This window comes from Mesoplodon bidens (assembly GCF_964165515.1).
Source record: "Mesoplodon bidens genome assembly, chromosome: 2".
Lineage (NCBI taxonomy): Eukaryota > Metazoa > Chordata > Mammalia > Artiodactyla > Ziphiidae > Mesoplodon > Mesoplodon bidens.
This window is the reverse complement of record NC_138177.1, coordinates 9,153,678-9,174,433: the sequence shown is the minus strand read 5'-3', so window position 1 is coordinate 9,174,433 and position 20,756 is coordinate 9,153,678. Positions and strand designations below refer to the sequence as shown.

The 20,756-nt window shown below is 38.9% G+C and overlaps 2 protein-coding genes across 4 annotated transcripts in view; one reads left to right on the top strand and one right to left on the bottom strand.

Moving 5' to 3' along the window:
- Positions 1–156: 156 nt before the first annotated feature.
- The window catches only part of RO60 (Ro60, Y RNA binding protein), a 26,018-nt gene continuing 5,418 nt past the window's right edge, over positions 157–20,756 (top strand). The window contains exons 1-9 of one of the 3 annotated variants that reach the window (XM_081225864.1): positions 157–316; positions 9,561–9,706; positions 14,259–14,479; positions 15,102–15,248; positions 15,502–15,639; positions 16,308–16,424; positions 17,113–17,226; positions 17,510–17,656; positions 19,115–20,616. In XM_081225864.1, the coding sequence (XP_081081990.1) occupies positions 9,580–9,706; positions 14,259–14,479; positions 15,102–15,248; positions 15,502–15,639; positions 16,308–16,424; positions 17,113–17,226; positions 17,510–17,656; positions 19,115–19,267 (1,164 nt within the window). In that variant the 5' untranslated portion in view covers positions 157–316; positions 9,561–9,579 and the 3' untranslated portion in view covers positions 19,268–20,616. Of the gene's footprint in view, positions 317–9,560; positions 10,160–14,258; positions 14,480–15,101; positions 15,249–15,501; positions 15,640–16,307; positions 16,425–17,112; positions 17,227–17,509; positions 17,657–19,114; positions 20,617–20,756 lie in introns of all 3 variants that reach the window. The other 2 variants (XM_081225863.1, XM_081225865.1) reach the window with 2 other exon arrangements.
- Positions 17,417–20,756, bottom strand: part of GLRX2 (glutaredoxin 2) — an 18,602-nt gene continuing 15,262 nt past the window's right edge. Inside the window, exon 5 of the mRNA XM_081225869.1 lies at positions 17,417–17,638. Within this exon, the coding sequence (XP_081081995.1) occupies positions 17,592–17,638 (47 nt within the window). The 3' untranslated portion in view covers positions 17,417–17,591. The remainder of the gene's footprint in view (positions 17,639–20,756) is intronic.

Below are 20,756 nucleotides of genomic sequence, written 5' to 3'. Positions count from 1 at the left end.
TCTAGCCACCCAAGAGCCGGCGAAACTCTTTCTGGGCCGCGCAGGACCCGGAGCCGATTCAGAGGGGCCAGGGCCGCCGAGAAAGGGCGGGATTTGGGGCGCCGGAGGAGGGAACATCCGGGACTCTCGCCAGTCTGGGCGGGGGCGGGGCAGCCTGGGGGGCGGGGCTCGTTCCCGGGAGCCGAACCGGGAGACCCGGGCGGCGGAGTCGGAGCAGGCGCCACCCCTCAGGCTGACGCGCGTCGTTTTTCGGCGGCGTGGCGCAGCGCTTCTCCCGGTGGCGCGGCGGCTTCGGAGGGTCGGCCGCCGGGCACAGGTGAGGACACCGCGGGCGGCCGGCTGGCCGGGGCCCTTTGTGCGGTCTGAGCGGCGCCGGGGACGCGCAAGGTCCGGCCGGTCCTCCGTGGCCCTCACCCCGCATCCCCGCGGCCGCGGCCGGAGCAGATGCTGCGCCGACCCGTCTCCCGCCCCGCCTCCGTGCCCTGCCGGCCTGGGTGGCTGGACCGACACCTCTGCTGGGCCGGACCCCTCCCGAAGCCGGGATCGCTCCCGCTTGTACTTGCGGAGCTTCCCGCAGGCCGGCGTCCCAGGGGCCCGCTTTCCTCCTCCCCCTCCTTCTCCTCCTCCTTTTCCTCCTCCCGCCGCTGCTGCGCCGAGAGGCGTTGCCCGGCCTCTGGGCTTCGGGAAGAAGGATCTTTGTGAGAAGACCGAGGACGAATTTGTCCTGGAGGGAATGACGAGGGACAGGAGAAGACCCGTCTTGTCGTCGGTGGGGCTGATAGACAAGTGTAAAGGGGCGCGATGCTTCCAAGGCACATGAGGTTGAAAAATGCAGTGTGTTAATCTGAAAATATCTGTAATGGTCCTAAGACCAAAAGATGTGTTAAACCAAAAATGGCTGTCTTCACTAAATCACGAAACCTCATTCACCAGGCCCTTGCAGAATAGTAATGTTAAAACTAAAATCTTTCAGAGTAGTAGTGTTAATGCATCACTCTTTAAAGCTCTGACTTCCAAGAAGGGCCCTTGGCTTCCAGAAAGAAAAAAAAAAAAAGCTTTACTTGGTAAAACTCGGATTCTTTGCTTCTCAAGCAGGAGGACCTGTGCCCTGGAATAAGGGAAACTTGTCCTGCAGGACTGTGTGAAGCTACGAAATAAACATACATTTTACTGAGAAAAACAGCGGTACAGCTTTTATATGAAAACAACCACGGTTATATTATGGAGTAGAAGCCAAAATTTATGTCAGGGGTTAGATTTAAAAATTTTTTTTTTTTTTTTTTTTTTTTTTTTTTGCGGTATGCGGGCCTCTCACTGTTGTGGCGTCTCCCGTTGCGGAGCACAGGCTCCGGACGTGCAGGCTCAGCGTCCATGGCTCACGGGCCTAGCCGCTCCGCGGCATGTGGGATCTTCCCGGACGGGGGCACGAACCCGTGTCCCCTGCATCGGCAGGCGGACTCTCAACCACTGCGCCACCAGGGAAGCCCTAAAAAATTTTTTTTTTTGGAAACTTTCTTGTCCCTGGGAGACTGTGTCTTCAAGCTGGTGGGGGGCGGGAGAGGTATCTGTTCTGTTAAATATACTTAAATGGGAAAGTCTGTGAGACACAGGAGTCTAGCCTTATCTCCTTATGAACGATGCCTAGAATGAGTGTCATCAGAGCCCAAAGCTGTTTGCAGGGATTTGCCGTATTTTCTTAATCTGCAGTATTGCTGTGAACTTGAAAATGTTTTTGGTGCTAAGGAACTATTGAATACATCAGAACTAACATTTGATACCCAACTGAACATGGTGCCTATTGTAGAGAGACCAAACTGAAAGTTTAGCCCTTGAAACAACTTATAAGTAATCAGAATGGGAGGGGGGGGTGTGTGTCAAATGTCTTTAATTATGTGGTTAACATTTAATCCTAAGAGGTCACCTAAACATCCAGCTTGCTGAGTGCTTGCGAAAAATGAGAAGGTCTGGCAATATGAGGCCCAAACTCCGTGACGACCAGTTGGCTGAAAGGTGTGTGCCTGCAGGATGTCATGCTGTCGTGTCTGCTCCAGTTCCTTGCCACTTCTTATTGCATCACCCTTGACTGGATTCGCGCATGTCCATTTACCAGTCTGAGTGATACAGCTATCTGAATTTGTGACCCCCGTGTTTGCAGTATTGTTTCTTTCAAACTCTCTTGCTCTCGTAGATGTAAGTCAGCTTTGACTCCCATTTAAAAAGGAATAAGCTGCAAACTTGTTTGACCTCTTGGGATGAGAGGGAGCCTTTTCAGGTGACAAATGATCAGGAGACTTGGGAAAGGTATTTAGATGTGCACATTCAAGAAGAATGTAGGAATCCTTAGAAGTAATATATTATTAGCACTGTTAAACCTTACTATAGATGTTCGAGTTCCAGCGAATAAGAAGCAGAACTAGTGCTATTGCGTACTGTGTATTACTGCCGTTCACTGGTTTTGCATTCAAAATGAGGAAAAAGAGAAGTGGGCAATGTATAAAATATCCACAGCCAATTTCAGAGTGTGGCCGTGCTTTTAATGATATTGTGATGTTTGATTTCCTCTCGAAGTTTTGATTTATAGACGTTTAATACAACTTTAGCTGTGTTACATTTCCTGGGAGGGGTGTTGCTTTAAGAGCACCGAATACGTCAGGCCAACTGAAAGAAGAATTAACTATGTTTTGTTTGTTTGTTAATCTGGATTTACAACACTTGATTATTCAGGAGTGGATTAACTGATGACCAGGCTTTGACCTCACTCACTGCCCAACTGCCTTCTAAACCACTGACACTGGAGCTTAAGCTTTGAGAAGGGGGATGATAACATTTGGGGAAGGAAGAAATTAAGGTCCTGTATATGTATGTCTGTGTGTATCTCAAATTTCTTTCTAAAGACAAATATAAAAAATGTAGGGTTAAATATCACTTAAATGCTTATCTATTTAAATAACTTTCCAAATATATTTCACCTAGCCAATTTTAAATTTTTTTTAATAACAGATTTTTGAGATAGAATTCACACTTCACATTCAGTGGGTTTTAGTATATTCACAGAGCTGTGTAACCATCACCACTATCTAATTTCAGAACATTTTCATCACCCCTAAAGAAACCCCTTACCTCTTTGGAGAACAATCTAGCAGGCCCTCAAAAGGTTAAATATAGAGATATTATATGACGCAACATTTTACATTCCACTAGCAGTATATGAAGGTTCTAATTTCTCCAAATCCTTGCCAACACTTATTATTATCATTTTGATTATTGCCATTCTACTAGGTGTGAAGTGGTATCTCATTGCAGTTTTGATTTGCATTTCCCTGATGACCAATGATATTCAGCATCCATTTTTGTGTTTGTTGGCCATTTGTATACCTTCTTTGAAGGCATACCTATATAGGTTCTTTGCCTATTTTTTAACTGGGTTATTTATCATTTTATTATTTAGTTATGAGTTCTTTATATATTATAGACACAAATTCCTTATCATATGTATGATTTGCAACTATTTTCTCCCATTCCATGGGATGTCTTTTTTGCTTGCTTTGTGGTGTCTTTTGAAACACAGTTTTAAATTGTGATGAAGTCCAGTCTATCGGGTTTTTTCTTTTGTCACTTACACCTTTGGTGTCTGTATTTTGAGATCAACTCAGTTCAGTTCCAGAGTTAGCATCAGATCCCCCAAGTGAAAGGGCAGGATCCCAAACAGATTGCCCTTACTTCAGACAACAGCTTCAAATAAGGTCCCAGTCCACCCAGCTAGGCTTCCCACAATGCGCTCAGGGTCAATAATTCACTACAGTGACTCAACTCCCTAAAAGCACCCTCCTTATGATTACAGTTTTATTATAAAGGATACAACTCAGGAACAGCCAAATGGAAGACACACTCAGGCCAAAATCTGGAGGCAGTGGAGGGATTCCTTCTGTTTGTAAAATCCTGGCACATTGCCGTCCCAGCACATCAGTGTTCACCAACTGGGAGTCTCTCCTGAACTTTTTTTTTTTTAAGATTTATTTATTATTTTTTTATTTTATTTATTTTTGGCTGCGTCGGGTCTTAGTTGCGGCATGTGGGATCCTCATTGAGGCATGCGGATCTTTCGTTGGGGCGCGTGGGCTCTTCATTGTGGCGCTCAGACCTCTCTAGTTGTGGCGTGTGGGTTTTCTCTCTCTAGTTGTGGCCTGTGGGTTCCAGAGCGAGTGGGCTCTGTAGTTTGCGGCACTGGGGCTCAGTAGTTGTGGCGTGCAGGCTTAGTTGACCCGCAGCATGAGGGATCTTAGTTCCGTGACCAGGGATCAAACCCGTATCCCTTACATTGCAAGGTGGATTCTTTACCAGTGGACCACCAGGGAAGTCCCTCCGCTCGCTGTACTTTGATGTCCAGAGTTTGTATATGGGGTTTCATGACTAGGCATGATTGACTAATTCATTGACCCTGTGGTTGAGGTCAGCCACCTGCCTTCCTTCCCTCCTGGGAGGTTGATCTGGCCTAAAGTTCCAACCTTCTAATCAGATGATTGGTCTTTATGGTGACCCCCAACTGGAAGCAATCCAAAGACCCAGGATGAGTCACCTCATTAGCATAACAAAGACACTCCCATCAATCAGGATATTCCAAGGTTTTTTTTTTATTAACTCTTTTTAAATTGAATAAAAGATTCTTTAAATTCTATAGTGCTTCACAGTTTCCAGAAGTTTCACAATATGATTTCATATAATCCCATAATAACCCTTTTTTTAATCCTCTACTGCTATATTTCCCCTTCCCTCTTCCTTCTCCCCTCTGTAACCACTAATTTGTTCTCTGTATCTGTGAGTCTGCTTCTTTTTTGTTTTATTCACCAGTTTGTTGTATTTTTTAGATTCTGCATGTAAGTGATACCATACAGTATTTGTCTCTCTCTGTCTGACTTATTTCACTTAGCATAATGCCCTCCAGGTCCATCCATGTTGCCGCAAATGGCAAAATTTCATTCTTTTTTATAACTGAGTAGTATTCCATTGTATATGCATATACTACATCTTATTTATTCATTCATCTGTTGATGGACACTGAGGTTGCTTCCATACCTTGGCAATTGTAAGTAACGCTGCTATGAACATTGGGTGCATGTATCTTTTCAAGTTAGTGTTTTTGTTTTTTTCGGATATAAACCCAAAGTGGTGTGTGAAGCCCTGTGAGAGCCATGGACAAAAATCAGATATTCTTCTGTTTTCTTTTTTTTATACAATTTTTAAAGGTTACACTCCATTTGTAGTTATTACAAAATATTGGCTGTATTTCCCGTGCTGTACTCTACATCCTTGTAGCCTATTTTACACGGAGTAGTCTGTACCTCCCACAGAAACCAGATATGCTTTATTATACCACTGTGTCTTATCACCTAGCCAATTTTAAAGTTAATTTGTATTTCAGCACTCAGTGACAAAGAGAGCAGCTTGGAACATGCTGCCATTCTGTTTTTTTATATTTCACTCTAAAAATTTGACTCAGGTAAATCTACATAAGCAAGTAGAGAGGTGCCATAACTGTTAATGATGTGATCTGATCCACAGTTTTATGTTGCACTCTGGAAAGTATGTTCACAGAAGCATATGAAAAGGTGAAAATTTCTCCTGCAGAAGTATCGAAAGGGTGTGTGGTCAGGGTTGTCCGTAATAAAATATAACATGCAAGGGAAGATTCCGTTGGTACAGCTATGAATAAATAATTCATTTCTTATAGTAGGGATTACAAGGATTACATTTAGGGATTTCTTTTTTAGGCATCCTCTCTAGATTTAAAAGTTCATTTTTCTGCTTGCTTTACAAAAGATACTTGAAGACCTAATATTAAACATATTAGAAGAACTTACAGAGAAATACTGTTCTCAGGTGACATTTTTACTCAGTACTCATTACTTTTTCTTTGTAACTTTTTCATGTTTTATTTTTCTTAATTGTATTTCTATAACCTGCATATAGTACATTAATTATTTTATCCAGATTACAGAATTTATGTTAAAGGCTTGAATTATGTTTTTAATTGCATGCATTGAGGCTTATTTTCAAAGTAAATGTGTTACAGGAAAGAAAAACCAGTCATGCATAATACTTAGAAAAATGGTTCAGAAAATCAACTTTAATGCTGCTTAGTTATCCTTAAATATATATTAGGAATTACTTAAAAATGGTGTTCTAGAGGAGGGATACACAAATAAGGCCTGGTCCCTGTTCTCAAGGGAGCCATTGATGTTAGCTGGACATGCTCACAAAGAATAATATAAGGGAAAGAACTTGGAGAGCAGGGGGTTTTGAGGTTTATATTGGGACCTTGAAATCTCACCACTTGGGCCTTGGTGCAGGAAAACTGGTGTAATATAATCTGATAATTGAATGTCTTCTCAAAATTATTCATTTAACAAATATGACTAATAAGCAGGAATAGCCAGGTTGAAGTAACACCAGAGAGAGTGTGTTAACACCAGAGAGAGTCCAGCAATGTCAAAAAATTTCTACTGGAATTAGCAATTAATGTTATCGATCTTTGAGAAGGCTCTTAGCCTTTTTGGATTGAAAGGCAGAGGTAAATGCCATATTGAAAAGGGGGTACGGGGCTTCCCTGGTGGCGCAGTGGTTGAGAGTCTGCCTGCCAATGCAGGGGACACGGGTTGGTGCCCCAGTCTGGGAGGATCCCACATGCCGTAGAGCGGCTGGGCCCGTGAGCCATGGCCGCTGAGCCTGTGCTCCGCAACGGGAGAGGCCACAGCGGTGAGAGGCCCGCGTACCGCAAAAAAAAAAAAAAAAAGAAAGAAAAGGGAGTACGAATACATAGAAAAAGCAACATCCACTGCACCAGGAGTTTCAGCCTGTGCTGTATTCAGTCACTATAAATCAGTCCATAATAACTAATATAATATGATCATTTCATCTCTGACACCACCTGAAGCCTAGGCCTGCACTGACATAAACTACTTATGTCAGAGCTTTATTTGGAATATTGACACTGCTGTTTCCAGCACAATTCAAATCACTGTCCCCAGACTTCCCTGGTGACACAGTGGTTAAGAATCCGTCTGCCAATGCAGGGAGCACAGGTTCGAGCCCTGGTCCGGGAAGATCCCACATGCCAAATCACTGTCCCCCTCAGTCACATTCACGATGTGGGGCTTTCTTCCCAGCACTTATCTCTGCACCATTGTGTGTTCCCCCCTCTGAGACCCAGTCTGTCATTGCTCCCTTACTCACCCAGTTTCCCCGCACTGACTCCCTCAAACGGATCATTACCCATAACCTTCACCCTTAGTGGAGGAGATGCCTCTTTTGCTGTCAAGGGCTAGTCTCTGCCTGGATGCTCTGAAGCTTCTTTCAGGGATCTTATTCCCTCAATTGCACCCTTTCTCTGCTGTCTTCACCTCTCCAAATTGAACTTTGAACCTCAACCACAGTGTCCTCTCATCTGAAAAGGTAAAAAGATTTTTCCTCTAGCTCCTGCCTTCTCTCTTACCTTCCCTTTAGAACTTTGCTTCTGTGCAAGAGTAGTCTACCTGTGAAGTCTCTTCATCGCTGCACGCCCTCCTGACCTCACTAGAATCAAGCTATTTCTCGCAGCGCCCGACTGCGATTGCCTTTCCTCGGCATTCCTGTTGCCAACTTCAGCCTTACTTACTTGATTACTGAGCATTTGACATTACCAACCATTCACTCCGTGAAATTCTCTTCCTTGTGGTCTACACCACTCTCTCCTGATTTTAAGTCTATGTGCCTCTCCTTCCCTTTCTTCTTTAAAGGACCCTTTTCTCCTTAGCTATTTTTTGTTAATATTCACCAGGATTCTGTCTTTAGCCTTCCCCACAGTATATAAACATGCTCAAGCTTGTGTCATCTTCAAAACAAAATATCTTTTACGTGTGTTCCTCTTTAAGCTACTACCTTACCTGTCAACATTTCTTTGCAGTATATTTAGTTCCTTTTCTAAAATTTAAAGACACAGAGCAAGATTTCATATACCCCTTCCTGGAATGTGTTCCCCAAACTCTATATGCCAGTTTTTCAGTCTTCCTGGATTATTGAGACACCATTATTTTATCTTCCTCTGCTCATTCACTTTTCTGTTAAAGCACTTGATTACAGTTTGCTTTGTATTGTGTATAAATTTCTACCTCATCAAATAGACTGTGATTTCCCTGAGGGCAGGAAAAAAGTTTTAAAAATATTTTTAATGGAACAGAGATCTCCTTCATGCCTTACACACAGTATGCAGTAAATGCTGGTTGAGGATTTTTTGTTGGTTGGTTGCCATGGGGAGAAGCCCAGTGCACTGTAGTGGCCCAGGCAGGAAACCTGAAGATAAACAGCTGTCCTATAGTGAGAGAAGCGGTGGACCGATAAAGTAGTGGATGATTGTGGTTACTCCCTTTGGAGGAGAAAAAGGGCTATTGCTGCCAGACAGCTAGTTTTAGTAGCTTCAGAGATAATGGAAGGAGGAAAATGTGGGCAGTCACAGATGAAGTAAACTATAAATGAGCACTGTTGATACAGGATGTTAATCAGTTAGCATCCTCTCAGCTACAGGTAACAGAAAACTTATCAATGGCTTAAACAATAAGGATATACTTACGATATGTTAGGACATTTCTAAGTAGGGCAGTTACAGGTAACTTGATGATATCAATGACCCAGATTCCTTCTTTTTTTTTTTCTTTCTGGTGCTTCCATCCTTATAAATTAGTTTGTCTTCTTAAAGTGCACCCCCCATGGCTCAAGATAGTTGACACCACTTCAGGCATCATGTGCAGATGAGTATGTCGAGGCAGAAAGGGGACCATTCCTTTTTAAGAGCCCAAGCCCCTTTTTAAGAAGGAAGGAAACCTCATAAGTATTACCAGCAGACTTATCATGTCTCACTGGTGGGAGTTGTGATACTTGCCCAATAACCTGTACCAGTCACATGGCAAGAGGAATGAGAGCATCACCTGGGAACTTGGGATAAGTATGAATGCTTAGGCCTCAACCAGACATACTGAATTATGAAAGAAACTTCGGGGGGGCGGGGGGTGGTGGAACCCATCATCTTGTGTTTTAACTAGCACTTCAAGTAATTTTGATGCACACAGAGTTTGAGAACCACTGGCTTAGAGCAATCAAGATTCATCCCTTGGGGCTGGGGAATGTCCCCTGAAGGGCATTCCTGCCAGAAAGAGGATAAGACAAGGGGGAAGGGAGGAACAGGTGTTGGATACACAATCAAAACCGTCTACACGGTTATTCAGGAAGTAAAGGGAGTGCCAGCCCCCTGTCTGGGTCAGTGACTATTGCCGCCCCTTTTATCCTCCTCCGTCTGGTCCTCTGGACTCCATGCTGAACTGCCTGCTCAGTCTCTGAAGCAACAAGCTATACCTCAAAAATGCGACTTCTTAGCGTTTGCTTCTGATCGTTATACCACCAGTTCCTGAGCTTAAAAAATATTTTTAAATTAAAAGATTTCATGGCAGATTTCAATAAGCATAGATTAATAATAATTTTCCTTTTTAGAATTTTCTTGTTTCTAGCTAAAATAACGTTTTGCTTTTTGACAGTTTCCTAAAAGACAGAAAAATGGAGGAATTGGTAAACCAAATGCAGCCGCTGAATGAGAAGCAGATAGCCAATTCTGAAGACGGCTATGTGTGGCAAGTCACTGATATGAATCGGCTGCAGCGGTTCTTGTGTTTTGGTTCTGAAGGTGGGACTTACTCTATCAAAGAACAGAAGTTGGGCCTTGAGAATGCTGAAGCTTTAATTAGATTGATTGAAGATGGCAGAGGATGTGAAGTGATACAGGAAATAAAGTCGTTTAGTCAAGAAGGCAGAACTGCAAAGCAGGAGCCTATGCTCTTTGCCCTCGCCATTTGTTCCCAGTGTTCCGACATAAGCACAAAACAAGCTGCTTTCAAAGCTGTTTCTGAAGTTTGTCGCATTCCTACACATCTCTTTACTTTTATACAATTTAAGAAAGATCTAAAGGAAAGCATGAAATGTGGCATGTGGGGTCGCGCCCTCCGGAAGGCCGTAGCAGACTGGTACAATGAAAAAGGTGGCATGGCCCTTGCCCTGGCCGTCACAAAATATAAACAAAGAAATGGCTGGTCTCACAAAGATCTGTTAAGATTGTCGCATCTTAAACCTTCCAGTGAAGGTAAGCGTAAGATCTTCCTGCGGGGGGGTGAGGTGCTGATATCCAACAAATAGCAAATTTTTATTTGACATAAGACAGTTGTGTAATATTTTCTAGAAATAGCCTTTAATTCTCAGAACACATTGATTCATATATGTTTAATTCCAACCTGGAATTAAACACCTAGACATTAATGATCAAGAATCAAATGACAGATTTGCAGCTTGATATTCTAAATCTTAAAATGTCACCATGCTAACTAGAATGCTCACCCCCTTGATTGTGGACTGTGAAAGCAGCATGGATGTGATTAAAGTTGTAGGAATCAAAACGGCTCCTAGCCAGTAGATGGCAGACAGCCAGGCTGTACTGCTTTAGCCCCTTTTCTCCCTCCCTGTCTTCCTAGGACATATGTTCGTGGAACCTAAAGGCCACCCAAGTAGTGCTGAACGTAACAAGTCAGGATGGTAGTTGTCTCCACGCAGTCAGCCAGGGGTCATGGTGACTTGAGGAAGTTTTTCTATGTCTATGGGAAGAGACTTTTGAAAAGTTAGTTGGGTCTACAATGACTCTTTATTCCTCCTTAGAAGGGAAATAAGAAACACTTTTGCATGAGAATAATTTTAAGTGTGAACTTTCACAAAATGAACATGTCCAAATTTGACATTTTTTTTTTTACAGCAGAAGTGAAACTTGAAAAGACAGCCCCTCAGATGGGTTCAAATTTCAGTTCTACTTATTACTTTGTGTCCTTACACCAAGTAACTTAACCTTTCCGAGTTTCTGTATCTTCATCTATTATAAAAGGTAGAAAAGGCACAACTCTTAAAATTGTTGTGACTAAATGTGATAGTGTGTATTACAATACTTCCACGGTTCCTGGCCCGAGTAAAGGGCAGTGTTGGTTCTCTCCCCTCCCTCCCACATAGCTTGTGTAATAATACCTTCATACATAGTATCTCCTCAGTAATTCTTAATTTATCCCTTTTTTTTTTTTACTATAAATGGACTTTTTCAAATGAAGTTTAAGCAGTAAATTACTGCAAACATTTATGTATATAAACACGTTTATATTTTGATTTTTTATTAGAAATTGCATGCTTGTTTTATTTACTTATTCATTCATTCATTCATTCATTCATTCCACACGCAGCTTGTGGCATCTTAGTTCCCTGACCTGGGATTGAACCTGCGCCCTCGGCAATGAAAGCACGAATCCTACCACGGGACTGCCAGGGAATTCCCTACATGCTTGTTTTAAAGTAGCTGGATAATACAAAAAACTATAATGCAGAAAGTAGTCCTGCCCTTCAAAAGAAACCACTATACGTAGGTTGTATATTACTCCCAATTTTTCCTAAATATAATGTTTTATTTTTTTAAATTTTATATACCTTCTTTGTTTCAGTTAAAAGTATATTGATTTTTTTCAGGTCAGTAGAAATAATTGCATGTGTACCATTATATGAATATAGTTTATGTAGCTAGTCTCTTACTGATGACAGTTAAGTAGCTTCTGGTTTTTTTATACTATTACAAAAATACTACAGTGAAAAAACTTGGTTAATATAAATGTTTCTATAATTTCTGTAATGCTTAAATCCACAAAGAGTATATGAAAGTGGCCCCTTTCCCCACGTTTGAACACTGACTATTTACCAGTGTTTTTTAATCTTTGCCAATGATAGGTGAAAATTTTTATCTTGTTATTTGAATTTATGTATTTGGGCGAAAGCTCAACTTTTCATGTGCTTATTTATTACTTGTATTTTTCATGGATTATATTGTATCTTTTTATCTATCAAGTTGCTATTTTTAATATTATAAAAATAGCAATAATTATAATCACCATTCATTCAACAAATATTTATTGAGCACGTACTGTAGATGGGCACTGTTCTCAGAACTTGGAATACCAAGTATAGGAATTAATAATTTATTATTATATACATTGCATGCATTTTTCTCCCATTTTTTTTCTTTGTCTTTTCATTTTTTGCTGGAGGGGGTTTCTGGCACAGTGAAGTTTGGAATTTTCATGTAATCAAACTTACCTGCCTTTGTTAATACGTTTTTATTTTATGTTCGGTTTAGAAAGGCCATTTCCAACCTAAAGTCATAAAAATACTTACATGTGTTTTTTTCCTAACATATTCATGGCTTAATTTTTTTAACTTTAAAAATTTCTTTAAATTTTTGCTCCAGTTTGAGGAGGCTGTAGGGATCCAGCTTTATTTGTCTATTGAGACACTATGTGGTGGTGTGGGCCTAAGTGCTAGTCCAAATTGGAAAAATTAGTTTCTGAATTTGTGCAAATAGTTATTCTGGGTTTTGAATTTTTGGTCTATAAATTGAGAAATTAGTAGATATTCCCTAAACTTAGTCCCACACATAGGATTCTTCAATTCTAGATTTTTGAGGGCAGAACTCATACTTGAAACCTTGTAATAATAGAAATATGTTTAGGTGTAGAAGATCCTTAGGCTTCTCAGAGCCTAGTGTTTGGAAACAAACTCTAAGTTACCAAATAAGTAACTGAAATGTGTATTTAAACAGATGAAACAATTCAAAGTGTGATTCAACTAATCAGGTGTCTATTGTGTACTTACTGTGTGGCCAACACAATTCTAGGACTTGAAGAAGATAAAAATAATAATAAGACAGACTTTCTGAAAGTTTTTTTTTTTTAATAAATTAATTTATTTTTGGCTGCGTTGTGTCTTCGTTGCTGCGCACGGGCTTTCTCTAGTTGTGGTGAGCGGGGGCTCCTCCATTGCAGTGTACGGGCTTCTCGTTGTGGTGGCTTCTTTTGTTGCAGAGCACGGGCTCTAGGCGCTCGGGCTTTAGAAAGCACAGGCTCAGTAGTTGTGGCACATGGGCTTAGTTGCTCTGCGGCATGTGGGATCTTCCCGGACCAGGGCTCAAACCCGTGTCCCCTGCGTTGGCAGGCAGATTTGTAACCACTGCGCCACCAGAGAAGCCCCGAAAGTTTTTATTTTAGTTGGAAAGAACAGAAAACGTGCTCACATGAAACATGAACTCATTTAAGGCAATGTAAGATTTTGTACTAAGATCTGTAAGATAGCAAGAGTCACGATACTTTAGAAGTTCCTGCATGTTAGTACTAACTTTTGATCAAGTTATTTAAATTAGAGTTCAGAAATAGCACATAGGTTCAGTCTGCCTTAGAGATGTATTTTATTTGGGCTGCACCATATTTTAGAAAAAAGTGAACTCTTTCGCAGCATCACATAAAAATCCATATTGTACCTTCTTTTGAAAATACGGTTTTTTGGCAGCAGTGAGCCAATATTTCACTAAAACATTTGTCAGGGCATTCACTCTTTAGTTCACCACAGTGCTAAGCACTCTCTCTTCTGTCAGTGGCCTCGTTCATTTATTTGCTTTACCTACCATTCCCCCATAGACCCTGGAATTGAATAATTCAGTCTGTCCCCTCCCCCCCTTTTACAGAAGTGGAAACTAAGGCCTAGAAAGATCACACAGCCATTTATTGACAACATGTAAGCTAGAACCCAGGTTTCCTCACCGCCCCCCAACTGAAAGCTCTTTCAGCTTTTGAAAGGAATTGTAGAAGAAATGAACACATTATTTTCCCTTTTAAAAAAATTTAGCCTGTAATACTTTCTCAGCTATTAAAAAAAAAATCACAAATTACCTACCTACCTGTCTACTTCCACTTATCTCTACAATTTATAAATGCATATTTATTTAGCAGCTAAAGGGGCAAGTGAATATGAGATTAATTGAGGTAGATCTGTACTTTTGTGAGTTCTGAGATTGTGGACCTGAGATAGGCACTGTGTACCAAAGGTTCTAATGCTAGTGCTTCAAAAAAATAAATAAAAGCTCCGTAATGAAATGACTTAGGATATTGGAGCTTTTCCTCCAAAGTCTCATGTTGAAGCAGTTATGATGGAACAGGCAAAATTAGCAGACTCCATTGGCTTAAATGTGTTTGTCATATCATAGAAAGTAGCATGTCAGTTTAAACTCCCGTGTATCTAGGTGTGCCTTTCACATAATGCGTTCTCCATAACATGTCCTGTTCTTTACCTTATAATCCTACATGCCTTTTTAATTCTTTATTTTGTTAAAGGACTTGCTATTGTTACCAAATATATTACAAAGGGCTGGAAAGAGGTCCATGAAATGTATAAAGAAAAAGCACTTTCTGTGGAGACTGAGAAATTATTAAAGTATCTGGAGGCTGTAGAGAAAGTGAAGCGCACAAAAGATGAACTGGAAGTCATTCATCTGATAGAAGAGCACAGACTGGTTAGGGAGCATCTCCTAACAAATCACTTGAAGTCTAAGGAGGTAAGCAAATTATAATATGTTAAAGCATGTGATTAAACATGAGGAACTTGCGCTGTGTATTAAAAGGATAAATTGTGGGTAATGCTTTTAAAAAATAATACTTAAAAAAATTAATACTTAAAAAAATTTTTTTTTTTGCCCCACCACACAGTTTGCAGGGTCTTAGTTCCCCAACCAGGGATTGAACCTGGGCCCCAGCAGTGAAAGTACTGAGTCCTAACCACTGGACTGCCAGGGGATTTCCTTAAAAAAGTAATTTTAATAAATCTTAAAATTAACGTTTATTTAAAACACCTAACACAATGCCAGATGTAGTTGGCATTTTATAAATATTAGTTTCACTCCAGAAAATGTGCTGGTTATTTTGCCTTACTAATTAAAATAAGTAAATAAAATTCTTATATGCAATTCCTTTACAAAATATACGTCACTTCCTCACCCTAGTAAAGAGCAAGTTATTTTATTTGATGAACCTTTGACCAGTTCACACAAATTTTTATTTAGAACATGCTCTGAACCCCAGAAGAAAGCCTTAAAGTCTATGTTATTAATTGATACAGCTATGTTATACATATTCATTTACCCTTAATTCCTTGTATTTCTACCTGTGTTATTGCAATAGGTATGGAAGGCTTTGTTACAAGAAATGCCTCTTACAGCATTACTAAGGAATCTTGGAAAGATGACTGCTAATTCAGTGCTTGAACCAGGAAACTCAGAAGTGTCTTTAGTATGTGAAAAGCTGTGTAATGAAAAACTGTTAAAAAAGGTAAGCATTACCTTTGTTAACTACTGCTAATTGAAAAAGTTGGCTCCTAAATTTTGGAAATGCGGTTGGCACATTTTTTAGGTATTCAGAGACCAAGTTGCACTGACTCTTAAATCTAAGATTAGTATGTCCTCATTTTTCTCTTTTCTTTATGAAATAGATTTATTAGCCAAAATAACAAAAATCTAAAAGAAATAGTTACTGTTCTTCACTTGAATTTGACATTTGCTTTCTGTCTTTGTTGTGTTTCTAGGCTCGTATACATCCATTTCATGTTTTAATTGCATTAGAAACTTACAAAACAGGTCATGGGCTCAGAGGAAAACTGAAGTGGCGCCCTGATGAAGAAATTTTGCAAGCTTTGGATGCCGCTTTTTACAAAACATTTAAGGTAATGGTTTGATTTTTATTTTAAAACAAAAGACCCAGTTAGGATTTAATATCTTTTGTAAAAACACATTTTAAAGATAATATTAGTAGTTTAACCATTTTTGATTATTCATTTGTTTTTTTCTTAGTTCATGTGAAAATGAACATATAATTAACATTGTAAGCTTATGAATAAAGTATTTCTACCTTTGCACAACAACCAGTTATCCTAAGATCATTTTGATAAGTTTTAAGTTACCAAATTAAAAAATTTGCATTCCTCTGGAGTCCTGTGACTTGGTCCTCTGTCCTTGTTTTTCCGTTAATCAGTAGTAGATCTCTTCTGTCTTGATAGGAAGTAATTTTTTTAGGAATGGTAAAGTTTATGTTATTTGTATTTTACCACAAAAAACTTTCTTGCTAGAAATTCCCAGTTTACTTCATGTGGAAAGATTTTAAAAAAAGGAAGATGATAACTTCTTTAAATTAGTAAATAGGCCGTCTTATTTCCTTTGTTTTACCTCTAGTAAAAGCTAAGCATTTGTAATTGTCAATTGGTAAATCAAAAATCAGGCCTTTTATCTTAGTCTTTTGAATGAAAATTAAGTAAATACGATTCATTAGAAATTTAATATACTTATAATTTCTTTCACTGCTTTTAATGATTGTTTGGTTTCGTTTTCTCTTTAGACAGTTGAGCCAGCTGGAAAGCGTTTCTTACTGGCAATTGATGTCAGTGCTTCTATGAACCAAAGAGTTTTGGGTAGTGTACTCAACGCTAGCACAGTAGCCGCAGCAATGTGCATGGTGAGAACACCTAAGACAATTTAGAATTTTGCCACCCTAAAAATGTTTACCCTGGGACAAAACTATAAAGTTGGATATGATCACGAATTATGTTTTCACTTGTTTTAAGCAAAGCTTTAAGTATTATATATATACTTGGGTATACTTGTATATAGTTTTATACTTAGGTATATACAATGTTGTAGGTATATTGAAAAAGCATGTCTAAGGAAAAGTCAGAGTAGAAATTTTAATTTTACAACAACAGATTAAATATTACCAGTATTTTTAAGGAAATAGATAATGCTTAGAGAAATTATTAATGAATATAGACGTTAAAAGATCAGGAACTAATAACAGTCAGGAGATTTGTTCTAGCCTGACTCTGTCGCTGAATAACAAGTAAATGAACCATAGGCGAGCTTCTTAGCTTCTCTTCTGTGGGTTTATTCCTTATTTAATAAAATGAGAATAATAATATATACTCTATTTGCTTCAAATGATTGTTGTGAAAACCAGTTTCTTTATAAGAGTTTGTGAAAGTACTTTGAAAGTTATACCACTGTTACTGTGTAGTTTCCAAACAAAGTAATATACGTTTAGAAATAAAAGTAAGCATCATAGGGTATTTTCTTTTAAAGATGAACTTCAAGATACTGTATTTGTTTCCCCCAAATCTACTGAAAATTACTACCATTGAATTTTTCAGGTTGTCACACGAACAGAAAAAGATTCTCATATAGTTGCTTTTTCAGATGAAATGGTACCATGTCCAGTGACTACAGATATGACCTTACAACAGGTTTTAATGGCTATGAGCCAGGTAAGAAACTGTTTTATTAAGTTTATTTAACATGTATTCTATAAAAATTTATTGATGTCATTCCTGATATTAATAAATTTGTGAGAACAAATTATTTCATCTCAACTTTCTCATGAACACAAAATCAGAAATATATTTACAAGCTTTAGAAAAGCCTGTGTATTGGGTCTAAACAAAATAACCTATAAAATAGTATTTTTAAGTATTTAATTATTTCAGACATGTCAGTACAGAAATGAGGGCATTTTGTTGTATTCTTATCCATGTTTTTTTTCCGAGTTAGATCCCAGCAGGTGGAACTGATTGCTCTCTTCCAATGATCTGGGCTCAAAACACAAATACAGCTGCCGATGTCTTCATAGTATTCACTGATAACGAGACCTTTGCTGGACATGTCCATCCTGCCGTTGCTCTGAGGGAATATCGAAAGGTAAGATAAATTCTAATATTCTTTCTCACCCCAAATAAGATTAGATTCTCAAACATTGACTATATTTTTCAAAAAATGATACTGAAGGTAGTTCTGTACCTTTGTATAGGAATATAACACCAGTTCTGGAAATAAGGAAGTACTGCCTACACGTATATAATTTATTTCAAGCAGTTCCACTTCCATACATTTTAATATCCTTTGCAAACAGTATTTTCGATAATCAAAATTTTCGTTACCTTAACTGTAAATTTTTAATGATTCAGTGTGCTCCTTGAAAAATTAAAGCATCATTTCTGAGTTTTGCTAAGGATTACATAAACCTAAAGCAAAGCTGTAATCTGTGTTTTAAGCTTTATGGGTATTTCTGTGTTCTAATCAGTGCTCTCTAGTTGAGCTTTCTGAAATGATGGAATTGTTCTATATTTGCACTATCCAGTGTGAAATCTACCAGTCACATGGCCTGTGGAGCACTTGAATTGTGGCATGTGTGACCGGAAGTGGAAATAGAGCCTGATGAAGAGCAGTGGTTCTCAAAGTGAGATTTCCCTACTAGCAGCCTTAGCATCACCTGGCACCTTGTTAGAAATGAATATTCCTGGGCCCCATGGGAGACCTGCTAAATCAGGAACTCTGGGGTGGGACTGTGTTTTAACAAGCCCTTCTGGGGATTCTAATGTATGCTTAAGTTTGAGAACAAGTGAGAGAATGGAATTCGGAGTCAAGACAGCCTGGGTTCTGAGTCCTGGGCCTTTCTCATTATACTAACTGTGGATCCAAGTGAATTATCAATATTTAACTGATACGTGTCATAGTAGTATATCACTACTGTGATATGTGCCATAGTAGTTAAAAGTACTACTTAGCTTTTAGGGTTGTTATAACAATTACATTAGATAAATTGCTTAAAGAGCGCATGGTGTCTGACATAGTGCACACTCAGTGATTGTTGGTTTTTCTCAAAAACTCAATTATTTTAGCCTGAAATCATAGCTGTAGAGAACAGGTTATTACATGTGACGTATATGTTATACATAGCAAAGTCATAAACCAAAAATTGATAACCCCAGGGAACTGTTTCCTTATATATATCCTTACATACTGCCCCAGGGTTTGACATGTTGGTAAAAGTGTCATGCCCCTGAATATCCTGACTAGTTTCATAAGTACACAGTCCCTATGCCGCTCAGGAATGTGTTCTATGCCCGTAAAATGAGTAATAACTATTGAACAAAGAAGCAGGGATTTCAGGCAGGTTGTTGACACGTTTATTAATAACCTTCTATTCTTCTGAAGATCACATAGTCTGGCCCTAGAAGATTGACAGATTTTATGGAGGAAAAACAAATTGGCTTTGTAATGAAAAGCTGCGATAGAATTTAAAGTGTTTTAATTTTAGGTTAAAATTTGCTTTTGCTTACATACTATTTTTAAAATATTTTTGATCTTTTCCTACAGAATATGGATATTCCAGCTAAGTTGATTGTCTGTGGAATGACATCAAATGGTTTTACCATTGCAGACCCAGATGATAGAGGCATGTTGGATATGTGTGGCTTTGATACTGGAGCTCTGGATGTGATTCGAAGTTTCACATTAGATATGATTTAATCATAAGCACCAGCACAGTCTAAGAGGTCCATTGCCATCAGTGATCTCGCTAATACACCGCTACTTCCCAGCTAATCATAATCCAATGAAAAACAGTAGGATGATGGTATAGTATGTGCATAATGGAAGGTTTACCTTACCAAAAAAAAGGAAGGAACAATAAGATGAGCCCAAAGTTCTTTCTGTCTACTAAACTAGCTCTTGGGAAATAGCTTCAGAATACACTGTAGCCCCCTCTATCTAATAGAGAACTTCTTGTTGAGAGACTGTAAAATAGTCAAACAGTTTTGTTTTGGTGAATAATCACACTTGTACTTAAAAGAAGAGAGAGCCAAAAGTGTAAGTAGTTCCATATCATGTCACTTATTTGAGAAATGCCTAAAGTTTTCTTAAATGTTTTCATAGGTAAAGGACAACTTTGATAATGTCCAAATACTCTGAAATGCACTGGACCATGTAACTGTGATGGAATATGAAACTCATTTGTCAACTTTTATACCAAGGGGGTTAAAAAAACAAACAAAAAAACAAAAGACATTTGATTATGAATGAGTTTTACAAATTCCTTTAACAGTTTTCTACAGTCACATAAATAACAGCTTTCTCAGTTAGTGAAAAAGATATTTTGTTTCTGTGGTTTAATTTACACTTGTAGAATTGTTACCATTAACCAGAAACATAAGGGAAACCCCTGAGATCTGAAGTTAGTGTCAGCTGAGGAAGTCTATTTTGGTTTGCTTTTGTTTGTTTATTGCTGTGAGTGAGGGGCATGACTTGACAGTTTCCTCTGGCTTATAACAACATAGCCACATGCAGGCACACTTTTCTTTTCATTCTCTTAAATGAAAACACGTTTCAAGCATTTAACTCCCCCCATTCATAATCTGAAAGTATGACAATTAAAATCTCAAACATAGCCAGATTAGCCTTTTCCTTACTTTAAAAATATTGTTTTAATTACTTGTATCTATTTTTTTAGCCAATTGTAAATGGGTTTTAGATATTTCTAATCGTAAACATGTTAGTGGCCTTCTCTCTCTTTGTCCATTATTCATCTGTGGCTTTGTCCATTATTCATTTGTGACAAAACATTCTTTTTTGATAGTATAAAAAAATAATAAAGCAAGGTAGGTCTTTCAGGTTTGAAAGGCAATTTTTGTGTGGCACATTATCACTAACCAGTCTGTAAGAAATTAATTTTTTCTATTTTATTTGTGTATATTAAACTTCCTGTTCATTATAAAGTGTATTATTTTCTTGAGCAAGTATCCCTTCTTTGTGGGGAGCTTTTAACCTGTTGAACTGCCAGTATATTTGCTCATAATTATATCATGGCTGTCTAAGATAATGTGCACATAAAAATTCAGTTTTTTTTTTTTTTTTTGCGGTACGAGGGCCTCTCACTGTTGTGGCCTCTCCCGTTGCGGAGCACAGGCTCTGGACGCGCAGGCTCAGTCCATGGCTCACGGGCCCAGCCGCTCCGCGGCAT